The sequence below is a fragment of the Channa argus genome, chromosome 18, assembly GCF_033026475.1.
Source record: "Channa argus isolate prfri chromosome 18, Channa argus male v1.0, whole genome shotgun sequence".
Lineage (NCBI taxonomy): Eukaryota > Metazoa > Chordata > Actinopteri > Anabantiformes > Channidae > Channa > Channa argus.
The window spans coordinates 9578024-9598307 of NC_090214.1; the positions used below are offsets into that span (position 1 = coordinate 9578024).

Below are 20284 nucleotides of genomic sequence, written 5' to 3' on the forward strand. Positions count from 1 at the left end.
ATCCCTTAGTCACAGGAATAAACCTTGATACTTTTTAATGACCCTGACAACCTTTTTTACCACCTAAGTCACAATTACCCCAGCTTTACCTTTTATACTTTTTTTATATTATACAAAGTTAGATGTATTAATAATTCTCCAATTATATTAATAGAAAGTAAGATCTTGCAAAATACAGATTTTAGTAGAACTTTGAAGAACTTTACTTTTTATTTTTATACTTTAATTACATTTTAGAGCCTGTATTTTTTTACTTGTACTTAAGTAAAGAAGTTGAATCAGTAAGTCTACTTTTAAAAGAATCTTTTTTTTTAACACAAGTATCTTTACTTCTACTTCGAGAAAAGAATGTGTTCACTTTTGACACCTCTGCTTTTTAGGCAATTTGATCTCACACCTGCCATTCTCCATGCAACCACCAGATGCCCTCAGACTTTCCTACCTGTCCAGGCACCTGACATCCATGCCACAGTACTCACCTGACTGTAATTCCCTTATCACCCAGTCAGTAATTGTGACCAGTCTATTAATTCCACATTGCCCTCTGGTAAACTCACTGAACTGCTGGCTGCCTCTCTGGTCTGCATGCCCCCCCCCATCCCCCATCTCATGCATGGTTTACCAATGTAAAAATTACAGAAGTTCATCTCTGTTTATGACAAGCCTTTATCCATGCAAACCGTATCAAGACAGGTGTTGTTCAGTACTTCTAGCACATAGTGACGCTCATGTTCTGTCCTCTCAAACCATCTTTATTGTTTCAGCTTCTTAAAAACAACCTTTTCAAATAGGAGATTCAATAAAACTTCAGAGGGAAAATATTTTCCCTTATGTTCAATTTAATATTACCACGAATCACGCTGCCATCCCCCTCAACTTTCCCCAGCAAATACCTTGATGTAGAGTCAGACTTCCACATTGTAAAGAGCAGCCTCTTATGAAGATCCTCCTCATTGACAGCACTGAAAATGAAGACAATGCCAAATTTTAACTGTTTTAAGGCAAATTTAAGATATAACCCAGCTGCAAGCAATGTCAATGGGATTATCTGATAGATTATGACTTTGCATCAGATTGTACAGTGCAAACAAAATATTTTTAGTGTTCCTGGGAAGTTTGGAGAACAATTAGAGGATAAACTAAACGTGAATACACAAACACAAACTGCACATACACATCACAATTGTCTGTTGCTTGCTGATTTGCAGCTAATGTCTATAAAGTTGATTCATTGGCTGTTAGGGACTAATCAATATGGACTGCATAGTCTATTGCTATTCATGTGAATAAAATGCCCTGCTTTCTGTCCAAGCACACGTTTATTTGAAGTAAATTAATAGTTCCCACTGGAATATTAGCTACAATCACACTTGAAAAGTGTACAACTGTGCTTAAAGGTAGAATAATGTAATGACATGATATATGGTATCATATATGGTATATGCTCTCTTCACATGCAGTGTGCCTTTCCCTGTAATTCATATGCACAACTTCAAGGTTTTAAATGGCACAGGTGGGATATGTAACATTGGAGCCCAGCAGCATAGTGTGGTGCTTCAGTTAAGGACTCAAATGAGTTTTGAATTAAGCTAAACCAAACTATTACTTTTAAAAAATGCTATGCTAGATATCTGGGACAAATGCTTACAAATAAAAGGTTTGTAAGAAGATGGGATTCCTACAGTCAGGTACCATCTGAGTCTTATGTCTGTTACCAGGATCACTGTCTGGGAACATGCCAACCTGAAAAAAACAACAAAACAAAAACAGCAAAACAAAGCCACAGATAATCTAGTCTTCATTAAAATTTGTGAGCTTCCTCATATCATTCAGTACAGTGGCACATACCTTGACATAAGAGTCGCATGGTCCCTGGCAATCTTCCAGCATGCCCCTTGCCTCCAAAACTTTGTACATCGATGTTAGAATTTAATAAAGACAATTAATAAATCAATTTGTAAATATAAATTATGTAACACATCATAACATAATATTATACTTAAATCTTGACTTTTTGGTGACAATTACTCTACCATAAGGTGCAGTGTCTGGTATTTAGACTTTTAAAATGAAATTCTATATTGTTACAAAAAGGTGACTGTTCATGTTGTCCTCTGCAGGAGATTCAGAGAGTGCAAAATAGATAATTACCAATATAAAAATATTTTTTTAAATGCCATACTTTAATATAGTTTGTCAAATTCCCATCCCCCTATTTGTTTCTTTTAAAGTACAGTATGTGGAGAAAGAGGATGCTTGGCTGCTGAAATAACAGGCTGAGGCAATGATTCCCAAGAAGCCAAGACGTATTTCCAAAGGCTAAGAATTCAAAAGGAAAATATACACAGTATATAGAAACAGCTGCTCAAGTAGCATGAGTAAACCATCATTCGATGGAGTTTATCTCTTCCTTAATATCCACAAAGAAAAGCAATTTCATTGTGGATATTTTATTCTGGGCCAAGACATAGCACTGAATAAATTCCCCCACCAGCTGTTTGCTAAGGGAAAACAAGAATACATGGCTGGGTTTCAGAAGCTATCAGCCCCACGCTGAGACAGGAATACGTCATAAAGTGATTTCTCGAATCAATTCAAGAAAGTGAACCTTTCTCGGGACATTAAGAAATACACAAAAAAAGTCAGCTTAATATCAACAAAAATCACCCTAATTTTTAACCCAAACCCTTAAACAAATAAAATAATAATAGGTTGTATTTTAGTTGGTGTATGAGTGTATGGGTGAATGAGAAGCAACATTTTAAAGTGCTTTGGGTAAAAAAAGCACTGTAGAAGTAGATGATTTAACATTTAAACCAAAATCATATTTAGTTTGTAATTCTGTGTGAAATATCAATAATGTTTATAAGTGGTATTAATTCTCTTATCAAAATTGTTTTGAAGACCAAAACACACTTATTGTTACACTTTGTGTGCATGTGATGTTTTGCAACTTAATAACGTCTTATTTACAGTAAAGCAAAGTTTACTGTGCTCAACATGAAAAAATTTAAAGACCTACAGACCTTATTGCGGATGACTTTCTGTTGGGTTCTTGAAAGTGTAAGTGATTTTGCATGCAATACACCACCACAGGTTCAACTCCATTTTGACTGAAGTGCTAGGGGAGTGTCTACTCTACTGAGGCTAAATACACAAATAGCATACATAGTAAATTGGTTGTTGGTTGCTTTAAGTTAATTTTAAATGAGATGGCCTCCACATTCCCTGAAATACTGTAAATGCACCATTTACCAGTGTATTTACCACAAGTGTGCATTTACAGAGGTGGTAATTATGATTTAAAGACATGTTTAGTAGTGATGTTGAATAATTTGAAGTGTGTTTAATTATTCAAAATTCCTTTTGTGAATGTATATTAAAGTAGTAAAAATGATTTCATATTTTCTGTCATAAAACAGAATATATTGCATGGTTAAACACTGAGAAAAACATGGAGTTTAACATCTAATTGGTGTAGGACCACTTACAAAGAGAGATGACACGGCAAAAGAAGGAGGGAGCATAATGTTGGTTGCTGGGAGACCAAAATAAACAACCCATTTCATGGTGACACTTTAACAGGAGATCAGCAACTGTACCATGTAACTATACCAAATATATCTTTTATATATATATATATATATATATATATATATATATATATATATATATACATACACACACACATATATACACATATATACACACACACACACACACACACACACACCAGGAACATATTGTATACTACATTTATTACAAATGAGCAGTGTCTTCATGACAGTGACTCACCGCTAACAACAAGTGTTTGATGCTCTTGAATGACTGACAGCTTCAACTGACCTATTGAAAACAAGAGAACGAGAGTTATGGAAGATAAATAGTTATCATTGTTAAACACATAATGAGTCGACCTTTTTGGAGTTGGCCTAAAAAATAAAAATGTTTAGAAATAAATACCACTTCCACCAGTGGTTGCATGGCAACCTCAAGGTGAAAATTCAATTCATGATAGTGCACCCTGGTCACATCCAGCAACCGGCTCAGCTGTTCCCCTGCTACCTGTGTTTATACTAAGCCAACTTAAACATCCCGTGGCTATAGCTTGAAGAATGATTACACTGGTACTATATCTATCTTCTATCTCCACAGAAAAAAAGAAAAAAATAAGCACTGTTCACAAAATATCCTATCCCTTTAACTCATTTGGTTACAGAGCATAGTTATGACATACATGCAAAATCAGCCTTCAAATTATCATGACCACATTTCATCTAAATTTCAAATACCAAAACAATAAAATAAGTATGAAAGGATATCATGGATCCTCATAAGATGTTAGACTTCCCAACATCAAAACTGGCAGCAGAGGAAACACAAGCAACAGTTTTGAAATCACTACACAACTGTAGACTAAAAAAAAAAAAAAAGTCAAGCAGCCTCTCGGGGCCAGACACCATTGTGTGTGTGTGTGTGTGTGTGTGTGTGTGCGTGTGCACGTGTGTGTGCGTGTGTGTGTGTACAGTATCCGTTTGTTCTGCATGCTATGACTGCAAAACTCTGTTCACACTGCAATACTCCGGTAACTCCCATCTAAGGACAAAAAGAGAAAGTTACCATAATTTTAAATAGTTATATTTGGTTGAACTTACTTTATTTTTGTAGTTTTTAAGGTTAAGGTTTCCCTTTGTCAACTGCCTATCATCTGTCACTTTTTCTTCCCTGAACACTTTCCGTCTGCTGGTTTCTCACCTTCTCTTCTTTTCTGTGCTGTTAGCAGTGCTAGGAGACTTGTTAGCCATGTTGACACGGCCACAGCTAACATTGGCTTTGTGCTATACTAAATTAATTCTGTTCTTAAGGGCACAGTCTAAAGCTAAAATGTGGGAGCGACATTGTGTGATAACGGTGCTGGCACTTTAGAGCTTGGGTACAAGTGCTGTTTGTTATTCCCACACTTCCCAACTTGGCGTAGTTTTGTGCCTCTGGCTGTGGTCAAAAAAAAAAAAAAAAAACTAATTGAAAACACTGTTTGAAATACATTCTTGGTACATCCGAACTTGCCTGATACAAATATGTATTAAAGCTAAAATGGATGAGAATTTTTTTATGAAGCCATCTCAAAAGTATAAAATTCAATCTATATCATATTGAAGGTGTAAGCCAAAGTAAATATTAACAATAGAGGCAAATGCAGTTTGACAATACTATTTCAGGAGATCTGCAGTGTAAAAACAGAGAAATACACACTATTGTCAATCTAAGGCTTTAGGAAAGTAACATTAAAGTCTATCATAATCCATGAATTTTGTCCAGATCTGATTATTTAGATGGAAGCTGTCTCAGAAATTTGTGTTATAGCTCTTTCTGGTTTTTGTATTTTGGAAATACCAGTATATTTGTCCAACCTATACAAGATGCAGAATGGTATTCAAAACAGCGTAATTGTAAGATCCAATGAAGTAAAACCTTTCCTGTTTCCTGTAAATAATTAATCACAAGGACAACACTTCCTACTGTTTAAATGTATAGCACATATTTATGTTTTTAGTAAACAGGCAGCAAGAGTAAGAGTATTTATGTCATAAATGAAATTTCCTTTAGTCTTGAATGACTAAAGCTGATACTTCATTAATGGGGTCAATATACTGCCCCAGTATAGAAAATAAATTATGCTTGTTTTTAACAGCAGTTCATAAAAGGAAAGAAAAACATTGCTAAGGGGTAAGTAACAGTCAACCGTAACAATAAAGGATAAAATTGCAAAGGTTTTCAGGGGTGGCTGGAAAAATGAAGCACAAAAAACAGAGGAGATGTCTTTTCAGAAAACACATGCCCTGGCATTTAGAAGCAGAGGTTACAGCCTGTGAGAACAAGAATGATTTAATAGAGCATGGCAGACATGACAGCACTGTGAGTTAAGGCATGCACAAATGAAAAGACACCCACATAACACATGAACATACATGAAAATAAACTTCAGCACATGCACAGTGTAGATACAAGACTACTCTACATCCATTAAACTAACAATGTCTCTCTCTTATTATAATCATGTACATATATTATTAAAATAATATTCAGAAGGCTGAGTTTAGATAAAGATAATTGTTCTGAGCTACTGTCTAAAAATGTGCTAAATTTTATGGCTGTCCAAAGCAATCATCTGCCAAGTCAGCTTTGCCATAGACCCTCAGCAGCAGCTGTAAAGAGATCTAATCCTTTTAAATTAGTTTTGAAGAATGCAAATATGGCTTTTTGGTTTATTTGAGCATTATGCACTTTCTACAGTTAGACAAACGGTGCCAGTGAATGTAATCTACATGAAAAATACTAAAGTCCTCTAAAGTATTAGCTAATACAAATTACTGGAACATGCTTACAGTGATATACATATTGAATTAAGTGAAAACAAATATATGTGGCTGCATATAAAATACAGATCAAGTGTCACAAGAACTCTATAGCAACTCCAGTATTAATAGTTTTAGAGTTCAACAAATGCCTTGAAATGTTTCTTGGATATATTACTACCATTTTATTGAACTTTCTAAATGTACACTTTCCTCTGTACACTTTATCCTTCACCTTGGTACTTCAGAAATGCACTAAATGCACCCTTAGTTGCTAGAGATGCCATTCTCCAGGTTCTGCTGTGGGACTAATATGTACAGCAGGATTTAGAGGGTATAGTAAGGTCAAAGAAAACAAGCTTTACAGTGCATTCAGAGTGTTCAAACCTCCTTCACTCAGCAGCCCTTTATGACAAAGTGAAAAGAGAATTTTAGAAATGTTATATCAATGAATAAATAAAAAAGGGAAAACTGAAATATCACATTGGCCTAAGTATTTAGCCCCTTTGCAACAAAATTTCTAATTTAGCTCAGGTGCTTCCCATTAATTTTCATTGTTCCTGAGTTATTTCTACACCTTAATTTGGATCCACCTGTGGTAAATTGAAGTGATTGGACTTGATTTTGAGGGGAACAAACCTCTGAAGGCCTCAAAGCTGACAATGCATACTGTATCAGAACAAAAGCCATGAGGTCAAATGAACTACCTCCAGAGATCAGAGACAGGATTATTTTAAGTCACAGATCTGGGGGAGGCTACAAAAAAAAAATCTGCTGCACTGCAGGTCCAAAGAGCACAGCTGCCTCTACAAATCTTAAATGGACAACAGGGCTCGGGCTTTGAAGAGCCGGGCTTTTTTTAAATCAATCAATCTCTCTCTCTCTCTCTATATATAAAAACAATATTATGTTACATGTGATATTTCAGTTTTTTCTTTTTAATACATTTACAAACATTTCGAAAATTATATTTTTAATTTGTCATTATGGGGTACTGAGTGTAGAATTATGAAACGAAAAATTAGTTTAGGCTGCAACATAACAAAATTGAAAAAAAGCAAGGAGGTGTAAATACTTTCTGAATGCACTATGTGTGTAGAGGTGCCACACTTCAACCTTTACATAGAGAAAGATGCACAATCATAGATGACAAAATAATACTGGTTTTATGCTGCCAAAGAGAAATCCAGTACTTTCAAATGTCATATAACCATGTGTCGGTTATCAAGAACACATTTGAACATCTGTTGCAAATGTTGTTGTTTCCATCTCCATTTTGTTACTTTTTGTCGGGCTAAAAATGTCTTACTTTGTCACTGCAACAGTGACAGGGCCTGTTTGGCTCTTTCTGTAGGTACCCTTGCATTTTCTACTCAATAACACACGCTGACATAATCAACACAGGTATACGGCTTTAAAATTTCTCGGATGTACTGAATGTAACACCAAAATACATCTTCAATCAGATTACCAAAGAAATAATAAAATTGTCAAGCTGGTGAGAAGGTTATGTAGTATGCCTCTAAGTGTGGCTCTCATTATCCTCAGCCTCCCACTCCTTTCCTGTCTGCTTTAATAGGCTTTGCAGCTTAATTGTCACATTTACATTTGAAAACCTGTGCCCCACCACCATCCAATGAGACCCAGCCAGGGGACACTGTTGGTCTTTATGTGACAGTTAAAGTAGCCATTATCAGCAGAAAGGACTAAGAAAGAGCCTAGAGTTAATCCATGTTCTGTAACATTTCTATGAGAACAGGAGCCATTTTGAAAAGTTGGGAAACTGCTGTGTATAGTATTTAAAGTTTCCATCTGGGATGAGCGCCAATTCATCCCATTTGATCCAAAGGGGGAACAAAGAGCAGATTTGATGAGAGACACACAAGGTGTCCTCTCATTTCTCTTAATGGGCTGCTTACACAACTGCCCAAAACTCATCTCCTTCTCCTTCCGTCTTAGCTGCCAAAACCAGTGAGATGAAGCTTGCACTGCATTATCTAATTGAGGAAGTAGATGAAATATACTGTGGCCATTGCATCCGGAGATGAAGACAACTATATGTCCGAAGCCAATAAGGCTTGACTGACAGAACACTAGAACATTATTTGATAGCTGCCAAGAAGACAGTCTGGGTGAATACAATATATGAAAGAATAGAAATTTCATATTTCCAAAAGGGACTGGCCTGTCATATTTAATAATCTAAAATGCTCTGTGTACTTTAATCATGACAACAGGGTACTTACACAAATTACCCACAATCACAGAAGAGGGAAAGGGGGTTAAATGCTCCATGCAATGCAGTAATTAAAGTGGTGATTCTTATTCATGAAAAACTCAAAAATAAGAATAGCTCTGTTTGGACAAGGACAACTAGTAACAGAAAAAAAACATATTTTCTCTTCTCATCTCTGAGGAATAATATGCATGAAAAAAGTTCACTTTACCTCTAAAACTCGCCTAAATGCTTCATTGATTGTCCATTTATTTGTATGTTGTTACTCAGCCAGAACTGAGAACTTGCTAATAACTAGCAACTAACAATTTTCCCAGGTTCACCCATTAAATCAGAATAAGGTCATATTCTCAAATACATTATGGCAAATATGAGAAGTCTGAAGATATAAAATAAACCTACTGGAGCATCACTAATCTTTTTGCAAATTAAAGGCCAGGTTATCAGACATTTTTTGTAGATGTAACTGTAAAATGTAAATGTAGGACAAGCTTTATTATTTCTAATAAAAAGTGAATAGATCTCTAGTAAAACCCTGGTTTGTCTTTCTGTCTGACAAAGCTTATTTCTCCAGTGTCATTTCCCTCGCTCCTATCCTCTCTCCTTTGCCTCTTCCAGTCTGTCACGGCATAAGCATTGCCTCAAGCCCCAATTAACTCTACAGAAGAAATGAGACTGCCAAAGAAACGTTTGCAAAACACACAAAAGCTGAAAAAAAAAAACTGAAACTTAACTCCACAGCACTCCAAACAGTAGTTACACATCAAAACATGTCAAGGCACTTTAAATTCCCTGGCAGCAAAGTGGGACATTTTAGGTTATTAGGCAGTAAAAAACATCCTAGTTGTAACTTGCCTGAGTGTGTGCCTGTGTCCATAAAAAGGCTTTTTGTTTGACAGTGAAATACATTGATCAGCCATAACATTATGACTACACTTAATATTTAGTAAGTTCCCCTTTTGCCACCTAAACAGACCTAATCTGTTGAGGCACGTACTGCACTAGACCTCTGAATGTATGCTGTGGTATGTGGCACCAAGCAATCAGTAGCACATCCTGTAAGTCCTGTAAGTTGTGATAGGTGGGGCCTCAATGGACTTGGTTTTTCTAGCACATCCCACATCCCACAATTTTTGGGCCAAGCAAACACATCAAACTCACTGTCTTCCTCAAACCATTCTTTGAACCATTTTTGCATTGTGGAAGGGTTTATTATCCCACTTAAAGAGCCCAATGACCTCAAGCAATACCATTTCCATGAAGGGGTGTACTTGGTCAGCAACAATTTTAACTTAAGTGGTAAGTGCCAAAGGAACATCCATATGAATGGCAGAACCTATGGTTTCTAAGCAGAACAAAGTCCAAAGCATTGTATGTGGCTACACAGCCCCATACGCAATAAACTGGGATGCACTGATGCACTTTTGGTAGTTCCTGACAACTGCAGACCAAGCACATCCCCATGCCATGAACTTCCCAATGCATCAGTAAATTCTTTTGATATTGCAGTCCTTGTACTTTAAAAATTGTATCAAAAGAAGAAACGTAAAACTGGTGAAGGAAATAATAAAAGGTGTTGTCAATTTATTTAAACAGTGCTCGACACAGACTAAAAAACTGAAAGAAAGAACTGGCGAAACCTATACTATACCTAAGACACAAATGCTAGAGGGAAAGTGAAAACATTAGGCCCTGACCACATAGATGACTGTATTGCAGTCTTGGCAGAGAAAAATCTTTCCCTGATGGTGTTAACAGGCACACTCCACCAAATATTAGTCCAGCTCATGGACAAATCTGACCCAGTTCTAAAAGTGCACACAAAATAAACTAATTAAATGCTAATACCATGCATAACACCACATAGAGATCCTTCAAAAAAAAAAAAATCCAAAGAATAGTAAGTTGTGTTAATGTTTTTATTTTGGCCTAATGTTAAGCATGTAGAGTAAAGCAACTTAAATGGATAACAGAGAGTCACCAAAAATCATACAGAATGCTCCGCAGAGGATAGATTGAGATATTTCATTCTGACTACACTCCAAGGACTAAATACCATGTTTGAAGGCTGCAGGGGTCAGGCTTATGATGAAAGGGAGGAAGGCTGTCCAAGCAAATTTTGGAGAAGTACCCATGAGGCCAATTTGTGCCTTATGTCACACATCTGATCAAACACAGCAAAAAGCTCCCAAGATGCTTCAAAGTAGCTCTATAAATCTCATGTTTTCTATTTCCACAAAGTAACAGGAAATATCAAACACAATTTTTCCGATGTTTTACTACACAGCTGTGTTCTAATTAATCCTCTGAATAAGCCTTTAATGTCAGACACAGAAATCTAGACCTCCTCCTGAGGCATCACAGACATACTGTAACTTCCAATATTATCCATATCCATTTTGTAGACAGGTAGACTGGATAATGGATGAGGCTTTAGTCTTAGGAAACAGTACAGGTGCACCCTTCTCCAGGCTCGTTAATACTTTCGAAAATGATTAAGGGTGTCACCAGATAAAGACGAGCACTCTCATTACCAGACCAAAGGACTCATTGGTACATCTGAGCCCACTTGTTGCTGCTGGTAATATCTTTCTCATGTTAGTCACACTGGAGGATCAAGTGTCTGTGCTGTCAGACCTACAGCATGTGACACAAACATGTATATAACACAAACCTTTACCATCACCGCTGTAGACAAATAAATACAGACACATACTTTGCAGGCCTTGTTGAAGCTAATGATGCATACCATCATTTTAAACTATCCCAGACATTCTAAAAAACGCAAAACAACGGTGTACTCACCATGGGTACTGACGAGGAAGGATGTGTCAGGAGAGTTAGTGTGGGGTTTCTGCAGATAAACTCTGAAACAGGTCATCTTGGAGAAAGAATGCTAGCTTCTACTGCAGACAAAATGGTTTCAGCAGCTATAGAGAAGAAACGAAACTTGATGCCTGTTTGTGTATGTGTGTATGTGTGTGCACATGCATACAATTAAAAAGATTAGGGAAAACAGATCATTTTTTTGTAAAGAAATCTTCAAAAATCTGATATTGTTTTGACTTTCAATCCATGCTTCAACTAGTGTAGATAACTATAATTGCAGGAATTCACAATTTCCATCTTTATAAAATAGACATCAATCTGCACAACAGACAGGTGAATGATTATCTACTATATTTATATACACTCCCCTCCAAATGTACTTTAACAGCAAGCCCAAATCCTTTGTTTTTGCAGTAGATTAAAACATTTGGGTTTGACATAAACAAAATTAATATGAGACAAGAGATCTAAATTTCAGATTTTATTTCCAGATTCAGATTTGGGTTAAGTTAAGAGGTTTAACCAACATGAAAACCAGAGAGCTGTCTCTGCAATTGTGAAGCTAAGAGAAGATGAAAAATCAATTAGAGCCCATTCAAAAACACTGGCCATAGCCAGTAAGACCACTTCGAATGTCCTGAAGAAGAAACAACCCAACAGTGTACTAAGTAACAGACATCGAACAGGTAGACCAAGGAAAACAACAGCAGTTGACGACAGAAACATTGTGAGAGCTGTAAATAAAGACCCTAAAACAACTGTTAGTAACATCAGGAACAACCTCCAGATGGCAGGAGTGAAGGTATCACAATCTACTGCTGCCGAAGACTTCATGAACAAAAGTACAGAGGGTACACCAGAAGATGCAAACTACTCATTAGCAAAAAGAATAGGAAGGCCAGGCTGGAATTTGCTAAAAGGTAAAGAGCCTCAAAGATTCTAGGGCAAAGTTTTGTGAACTGATGAGACAAAGATTAATCTTTACCAAAGTAATGGATAAGCTAAATTTTAGAGAAAGAATCTGCTCATGATCACAAACATACCATCTCATCTGTGACATACAGGACCCTAGGATGGGCTCAATAATCTTCATTGATGATGTAACACACGATGGCAGCACCAAGATAAACTCAGAAGTCTACAAAAACATTTTGTCTGCCACATTAAAGAAAGATGCATTGGGAGATCCTTCATCATGCAGCAAGATAATGATGAAAAACACACTGCCAAAGCAGCAATGGGATTCATCAGGGGCAAGAAGTGGAAGGTTTTAGACTGGCCAAGGCAATCTCCAGACTCAAACCATATAGAGAATGCATTTTACCTGGAGCCTGAAGGGAGTAACCCGCCAAAACAAACAACAATTAAAAGAGGCTACAGTGAAAGCCTGGAAATGCATCACAAAAGAAGAATGCAAAAGTTTGGGGATGTCAATGGGTCACAGGCTCGATGCAGTTATTCCAAGCAAAGGTTTTGCAACTAAATATGAAGTCTCATTTATTTTAAGTCTATCTGTTGCAATACTTTTGCTCATATGAAAAATCGGTGGGTTTACACAAAAGGTGCCATCTTATAAGTTGTGTATCAGATCCAGATATACCTGGAAATAAAAGCTGAAATGTTGATCTCTTATCTCATATTAATCTTTTGATGTCAAACCCAAATGTTTTCAGTCACTGCAAAAATAAAGAAATTGGCCTCACTGTTGCAATGCTTTTGAAGGGAAGTGCATATTATTAAATGTGTGAAAATGCACAACAAATCCACCAATTCATTTCCATATTCTGCATCACTAATACTGTCAAGCCACAGCTTCCTCATTTACAGAAGTGGTGTACTATAGCCTAAAGCCAAGATTTTATAATTATCTGCCCTAAATGTGGACCAAATATCCACAGTAGTTTGTAAAGGACATAGATCAATAGCGACATCACTTTTAGTTTAGTTATGTCTTGAAGTCATCTATCCATTGAGCAGCAAATAATGAATTGTTAAATTAATCTGGACACATACCACAAAGTCTTAAAACGCTTCACCTGTATATTTTAATTAACTGTTTAACCGGTTCGTTATTAATGTGCAGTTTTGAATGTGAGGCAAGGCAATATTGTTGCTTTCTGTTGTAAGAGAGGTTTCCTGATTTTCATAGGCTGGTTGGTTTAGGTCTATTTGAACTTGACTAAACAATATATGATCTATTCACTGTACTCTACAACTGCCGCATGCACTCACAGTCTTCTGACATTTATATTTATGCAAAGACAAAAGTATTAATTTGACAATCCAAGATGAACTAAAAAAATGCCAGCTCTGTTTCAAAAAATAGATCAGTTGGTTTCCAAAAGAAAGTCTATGACCATTCACTTCAAAACTTCAGTTTATTCATAAAAGCTTGATATATGTGAATAAACATAAAACAATTTCACTTATTCTTTCTCGTCCAGTTAAAATATCTTTAAAAGCCAAGTGATGGAACGCATAACATAAACAAAATCAGCCTAAAGCCTCTTCTAGAGCAAACACGAACAGAAAAAGCAAAAGGAAAAAAAAAGGTTAATATGGTTTTTAAAATACCCACAGAGAATGATTGATGGCATGATGTACTAGACTGAACTAAGCTATTGGTGTGGTTGTGGCAATAATCCAGATTAGTTCACAGCATGATTTAACACACCTTCAGGTGAAATGTGACACAATAGTGATTGCTTAAGCACATTGTTTTGACATCTTGTCCAGTGGCAGTGTACCAGTAACCCAGAGATGAACTTTCCACATTAATCCTGATTAAGAATGGCCCGCCCACCGAGAATGCACCAAAATCCAGCTTTATTTAAAGAAGAAAAAATAAATTAAAAAAAATCAGGGTGTTGAAATGCCTGCTGCCCGTGACACACAGTGTCCAAATTCAAATGAGGAGATGCTGTACACACTCCATGTTCCCAACAATAGAATGCACTCTGAGAAACTATTTTGGGCTGATAAAAAAACATTACTTCAATTATCTCTTCTTCCTGCCTCCTGTCCCTTAAAAAAGTCAGAATCATTTTCCTTTTTCCTCTCATTCTGTCTCTCCCCCCAAAATCCCCTGATTCATTATTTTTTCTTATCAGTTACACTGAAGAGAAAACAAAGGAGTTCTCTGAAAATCACTCTGCCTTCCTGAAAGGGAAACTGGGCAGAAATATACTGACATGGCTAGTTAAAAATGGGACTTTCAGTCTCCCACACAGACACGCTAAAGTAAACAAACATTTTAGGCCATTTATGTTTTTGAAAGTTATAAATATTCATTAATATTATATTATGAAAAGTGACTGCTAACGTATCAGTAACAAATCAAGTTCAGCCATGATAAGGGATGGGAAGGTACAGATATACGACTTGTTGAAGGCAGAGAAGTGTAAAGGAGGAGTCATATCAGGTGCCACTGGAAGAGGAAAGTAGAGGCGAAGGAGGCTTAATTAAGATAAAAGAGATAAATAGGAGAGTGTGGGACATGCTCTTCGAAAAGATGAATTTTCAATTTGTGCTAGAAGATGGGTGATGACTGTGCAGTTTGACGAGGGTGAATCCCATTACTGTGGAAGGACAAAAGACAAATTAGTGCAGAGCTGAGAAGCATGGTGGCTAAATGAGATAAATTAGTTTAAATATAATCAATAATAGATACCATGATTACACTAGGTTACAGATCTCAAATTTTACAATTTGTATTGGGATGTTGAACTGGTTTGAACTGGTTTACATTTACATCAGTATCTGCCTTTGTGAATGAATATTCATATTTCACATTGTATATTTATCATTCCATGTTCCTCATTGCTTGATTGTGGATGCATCATCACATGCATTGTACTGTACTTTTCTAGTCCTTCTATTATGTTAATGTTTAATGGCACCATCAGGACATGAAACGAAGAATATTTGTTAGTCAAATATGTTGTTTTAATAGTTTTTGTATTAATACTAGTGAGTATCCAAAATATACTTTTATGTTGAATGTTCTTGTCATGTCACCCCTCTTAATACTGATCAGTCAGAGGTTAACAGCAAGATTTTTTGTTTGCTTACATTTTAGTAAATGAACACATAAAAACATGAGCATTACCCCCCCCCCCAAAAAAAATCTACTGGTCAATATAGCAAACGCCCTAAAGCCCAAGTTTCTACAAAAAAAGTACAACGGCACAACCTACTGGCCTTAATATGAAATGCAGTTTTGAGAGAGACAAACGTCAGCAGTCACTTTGTCACATTTTATAAACGCATTACACGAAATCCATTAAAATGTCAATGCAATATAGTATACAGTAGCTTGTATGTTAAATTATTATTTGTCTGCCTGGAGTGATTTTAGAAGCCACGTGGACACTGTTCCTGTTGGTGGACAAGCATAAAAAATGATGTGGGCTGTGTTTCTACTCATTTCTGTAGAAACACATGTTTACATGTATTTCTCCAACCACATCACAGGTAAGCACCCGTAAACCTTTAAGAACCCACAGTTGGTTTGAAATATTACTAAGGTTTTAAGGGCATTTCTGGATGCTTTAAACACTCGTTTATTCAGCATAAATGAAAAGATCCCCTGCAAAGTAACGGTGAAGACATGTTCCCTAGTTGTAAATCCAAATAAACCATAGCAGATAAAAGTAACAAAACTTTATATATGAAATAGGATAAATATAAGTTTAAAAAAGATGGACGTTGCGTTCCTACCTATCTGTGTAACTATCATTGCAAAGAAAAGTGTGGAGTTGCTCGCCCAAAGCCTACCTTTTTTAATCGAAGTGGGAGACAATAATTTTTAGGTCAAACGGGAACTGACAGACACGTCTTTGCGAAGAAATAGCACGCGTTAGATCATACCAACTTTGTTGTCCCTCGTTGTAAATTTCAGCAGCAAGTAGACATGAGAAGTGAACTGCGCACGCGCCTCACATAACCATAGCAACTACGTTTTTAACGTGTCGACCAACGATAACGTGGCAATTGTTGCGTAATCTTACTGCTTTTCAACGTACAAATGTGTCATGGCTGTGAACCGTAAATACACGCTAACTTTAAAGTGAATTTAGCCACAACTGCTGTGGTTGTGTAGAAGATATACAGTGCTGCCAAAGGAGATCGACCTCAGGTGAATGACACGGATAATTTGCCACGTGTCTTTACACCCGGAAGTGCAGGTTTGTAGGGAGGAAGCGGTTTGGCGTTATAGGTTTAACTGAGGTTGTTTCTGTTTGAAAATTGCGACATGGTGACGCTAAGCGTATTCTTTGTTCTGTTGCTAATTGAATCTAATCATATCACAGATGTTATTAATGACTGTGTTTTACAGAGACCAATCGTTTACAACGTCAAACTCCCTTAGCTATTTGGGTTACTTTGATAGTTGCTCCATTATACCTAGGGCTCAAGATAGATGGTTCTTTAAAACCTATGACAGAAGTAAACTATATATTGTATAAGTAAAGTTGATCAAAGCTAGATGTGTATCAGCTGTTCTGTAGCGTATAGGATATTTGTTTTCTTTATCATCATCCTCATCATCATCAGATGGCTGAAAAGAGATGTAAAGAAGGATAATACCAGATTCATTCGTATGTATCTTTGACAGGTATGGAGTTCCTCCCAGTTCTTGAGCCTCTAGATAAACCCAACGAAGGGCTGTGGTAAGTAAATTAAGATAAATCAGTCATGCTTCAAAAAATTCTACATGTATGTTTATTTTTTTCAAAAATCCTGTTGTCCACAGGTATTCTTTGATACCCAGGGGAAGTGCTCCAGGTGTTAGTGTGGGCCATACCTGCACCTTTATTCCATCCGAAGAAGGAGGCAAAGGAAAAATCCTTACTGTTGGCGGAGCCAATCCCAGCGGCAGTTTCTCACATTGTCATATTATAAATCTTGGTAAAGAAAATGGCAATGAGGAGATTTAAAAGTGTTCCCTTTTATAAGAAAATATATTTGAAACATTTGTTTTGAATTGTTCTGACTGTAGTCATGTGACACACAACTAAAAAATACTAATAAGCCTAGTAATACATTTAACTCAGGGAATCGTGTAATTTAAGTATACAGGAATGGGGTTTACCTACTGAAAATGACTTGGCACTGAATGCTGTAATTACAGTGTAGTATATTTTTATCCATAATACCCTTTGCTATTCATTTCTAAGATTTGCCAGTTTAATGATATTATTTGTACTCTACCAGATAATCATGAATGGGACATTCCAGAGTGGGAGGGTTTGGAGGCACGGTATGAACACTGCAGCTTTGTCCCAGAGAGCTCCCCTCAGAGCTTGTGGGTGTTTGGGGGAGCAGAGCAGACTGGCAATCGCAATTGTTTCCAGCAAATACAGCTAACAGGTAAATCCCAATATAGCTGTACCTGCTTATCTGTGTTTTATGTGATGATAGCACTGGGTTGATTAACCAGGTTAACATGGCTTCACTTAAAGAGGAATGAAGATCCATGAAATTATCTGCTGTAGTGTTTGATTGTAGTACCTGCAGACTCTACATGATACATGCATGTGTCTCATAAAATGACAGTATGGTAATTGAGAATTCTGTTCAGGCAAGAAGACCCTCAACAACAAATGTTGTAGCTATGATTATATAGATTGGACGTGGTCATTACTTTCTGTAAATAGAAAAGCATTTACTCAGCCATGTGTATTCCTGACCAGACAGTGGGTCTAACTGGAAGAATGTTCCTGTAAACGGGACCTCCCCCTGTCCCAGGACGTACCACACAAACTCAGCTTGCATTGGGGACAAGCTGTTTGTCTTTTCTGGTGGCAAAGCTGGAGCTGCACCTGTGTCAGACCAAAAACTGCACGTCTTCGATACAGGTTTGTGTCAATGAAACTAGTTTGCTAACACAGCGAGCAGTACAAAGAAGCTGTGATTTCAATTTGACTTAATTTGGTCAATACATTAAGATGAAACATGAGTTGATGAAACATGAAGCCTCAAATATTAAAGACATTTTGTCCAACTGCTTAGTATTTTCTTAAGGTGAAATTACTTTTTCCATTGGTTACACTGTAAATAATTTAATTAACTTTTGTGTGTTAAATTAAGCAGCTGTTCCCTATTTGTTACCTTTTGGGAGATTATATGGCAAACTTAAATTAGATGTAATTAGATGAATGTAATGAATCTTTGTGAATCTTTTTCTTAAGCATCCAGTCTGTTCAGCATTTTTTGTTTGTGTCAAATTTAAGTATTTTCCACAGTAAAAAGAGCAAGAATAAAATTAACTCTTAGGATTTTGATTTAGGCGTACCCGTTCCAAAACTTTAAATTTTGTGCATGTTGGCTCAGAGGCCATACTTACAAAGTCACTGAAATGTATCAAGTCAGTCATTAAAATTATTGGTTTCATCACTGCTTGATGTGACAAGTTAAACTTTTTCATTGTATGGTTATCTTCAAAACATAAAATAATCTGATTAGAGCCAATGAACAGATTTTTAGATAATTTAAAAGCAGTAAATATTAAGTATGTTTATCTCTGTCTGATATAAATACTACATAATTCTTTACAGATGTTACTAAATGCTATAAGTTTTTATTTGATCTAAACAATTTGAGGCTGAAAATCGAAAATAATGTTGTTTCTTATTTAAAACTCACATGTCACTGGGTAACAATCATACGAGTATATTATAACTTTTGTATAAATGTGTTCCAGTGTCTTCCACCTGGTCTCAGCCAGAAACACTAGGCAGACACCCATCACCCAGACATGGTCATGTTATTGCAGCAGTGGGGTCAAAGATCTACATTCATGGAGGCATGGCAGGAGAGAAATTTCACAATGATATGTACTTTCTTGACACAAGTAAGCCTGAAATCATTGCAAGAGGATTTAGGTTTCCTAGCATGCATTCATTTCAGATGATCCACATGGAAATGTATGTTGGATGTTATGACTTAGATGCTTCAAAAATTGTGGTTAATTCCAAAAAACTGTATGGCTGTTGTTTTAAAGGGAACATGAAGTGGGATAAAGTGCATGTCAAAGGAGACAGCCCACCAGGAGTAGCATCCCACTCAGCTGTGGTGCTGGGCAAGACCATCTACATATTTGGAGGAATGACTGCAGATGGAGCCAGCAACTTCATGTACAGATTCAACACTGGTATATTGCCTTTAACCTATAAGGAATATTGGTTTTCTTGTTTTCATGACTGTTAGTCATCAGTTCATATGAATCTAAAGTATTAATTTGTGTATATTGTCATGTGATACTCTGCTTGCAGATGAAAGTAGATGGATGCTCATGAAATTTAAAGGGGATATGCCACCTAACCGTCTGGATCACTCAATGTGTTTGTTGCCATGGAAGGTACGTGGTGAACAGAATGAAGGTGAGGCACAAGCCAGCAGCCCAGCAGAGACTATACATTTGGCCTTTGTATTTGGAGGGATGGACACTCAAGGTGTCATATATAATGATTGCATTGTGACTGTGGTGACATGATTTGCTTTAATGCTGCAAAAATTTGCAATAAATTGTTTAAATTAAAGTCAGCTGTTCATGTCATACTTTCTTTGTGGTCCTCAGTTGGAGTCCTTTTCCTGACCTTAAGTTACTCAGTTGCCAAGACTTCAAAAGAGCATCATACAAATCAAATTTAAACCAATTTTAGATTCAGTTAATATTTCTTTCCTCATCTTTCTCAGCTATTCCTGCAGAGAAACCTGTACTCCAAGTGCTGAAATAACAGTCAAACTACAGATTTAGAAACCTACATGTGGGTAGTAAGAAAAGGCTGTAATTTATAATTTAAGATAAACATAAATACCACAAGTGTAAGACACTTGACTGAAAATAAATATGCATACC

General features: G+C 36.5%; 2 protein-coding genes across 4 annotated transcripts in view; one reads left to right on the forward strand and one right to left on the reverse strand.

Annotated features, from left to right (window-relative positions):
- rgs3a (regulator of G protein signaling 3a) overlaps positions 1-16329 on the reverse strand; it is a 129176-nt gene extending 112847 nt beyond the window's left edge. Inside the window, exons 1-6 of one of the 2 annotated variants that reach the window (XM_067485047.1) lie at positions 16198-16329; positions 11398-11522; positions 3796-3846; positions 1849-1907; positions 1649-1743; positions 894-962 (exon numbers count right to left, since the gene is read on the reverse strand). In XM_067485047.1, coding sequence (XP_067341148.1) covers positions 894-962; positions 1649-1743; positions 1849-1907; positions 3796-3846; positions 11398-11473 — 350 coding nt within the window. In that variant the 5' untranslated portion in view covers positions 11474-11522; positions 16198-16329. The remainder of the gene's footprint in view (positions 1-893; positions 963-1648; positions 1744-1848; positions 1908-3795; positions 3847-11397; positions 11523-16197) is intronic. The other variant, XM_067485048.1, reaches the window with a different exon arrangement.
- A 90-nt stretch (positions 16330-16419) lies between these two features.
- rabepk (Rab9 effector protein with kelch motifs) lies at positions 16420-19964 on the forward strand. Of its 2 annotated transcripts, none has more exons than XM_067485060.1 (8): positions 16420-16558; positions 17039-17093; positions 17177-17331; positions 17638-17793; positions 18117-18281; positions 19127-19276; positions 19427-19576; positions 19698-19964. In XM_067485060.1, exons 2-8 carry the CDS (start codon positions 17041-17043, stop codon positions 19916-19918), a joined length of 1050 nt encoding a protein of 349 aa, XP_067341161.1. In that variant the 5' UTR covers positions 16420-16558; positions 17039-17040; the 3' UTR covers positions 19919-19964. The 2 variants fall into 2 exon arrangements, with proteins under 2 accessions (XP_067341161.1, XP_067341160.1); XM_067485059.1 differs by having other exon boundaries at positions 16430-16607.
- Positions 19965-20284: the final 320 nt, after the last annotated feature.

Bases quoted from the DNA above. Each gene is read 5' to 3' on its own strand.
- rabepk (XM_067485060.1), top strand. From the start codon at position 17,041: ATGGAGTTCCTCCCAGTTCTTGAGCCTCTAGATAAACCCAACGAAGGG. The intron at 17,332-17,637 runs GTAAAGAAAATG...GTACTCTACCAG, and splicing joins TTGTCATATTATAAATCTTG to ATAATCATGAATGGGACATT. The intron at 19,277-19,426 runs GTAAGCCTGAAA...GTTGTTTTAAAG, and splicing joins TATGTACTTTCTTGACACAA to GGAACATGAAGTGGGATAAA.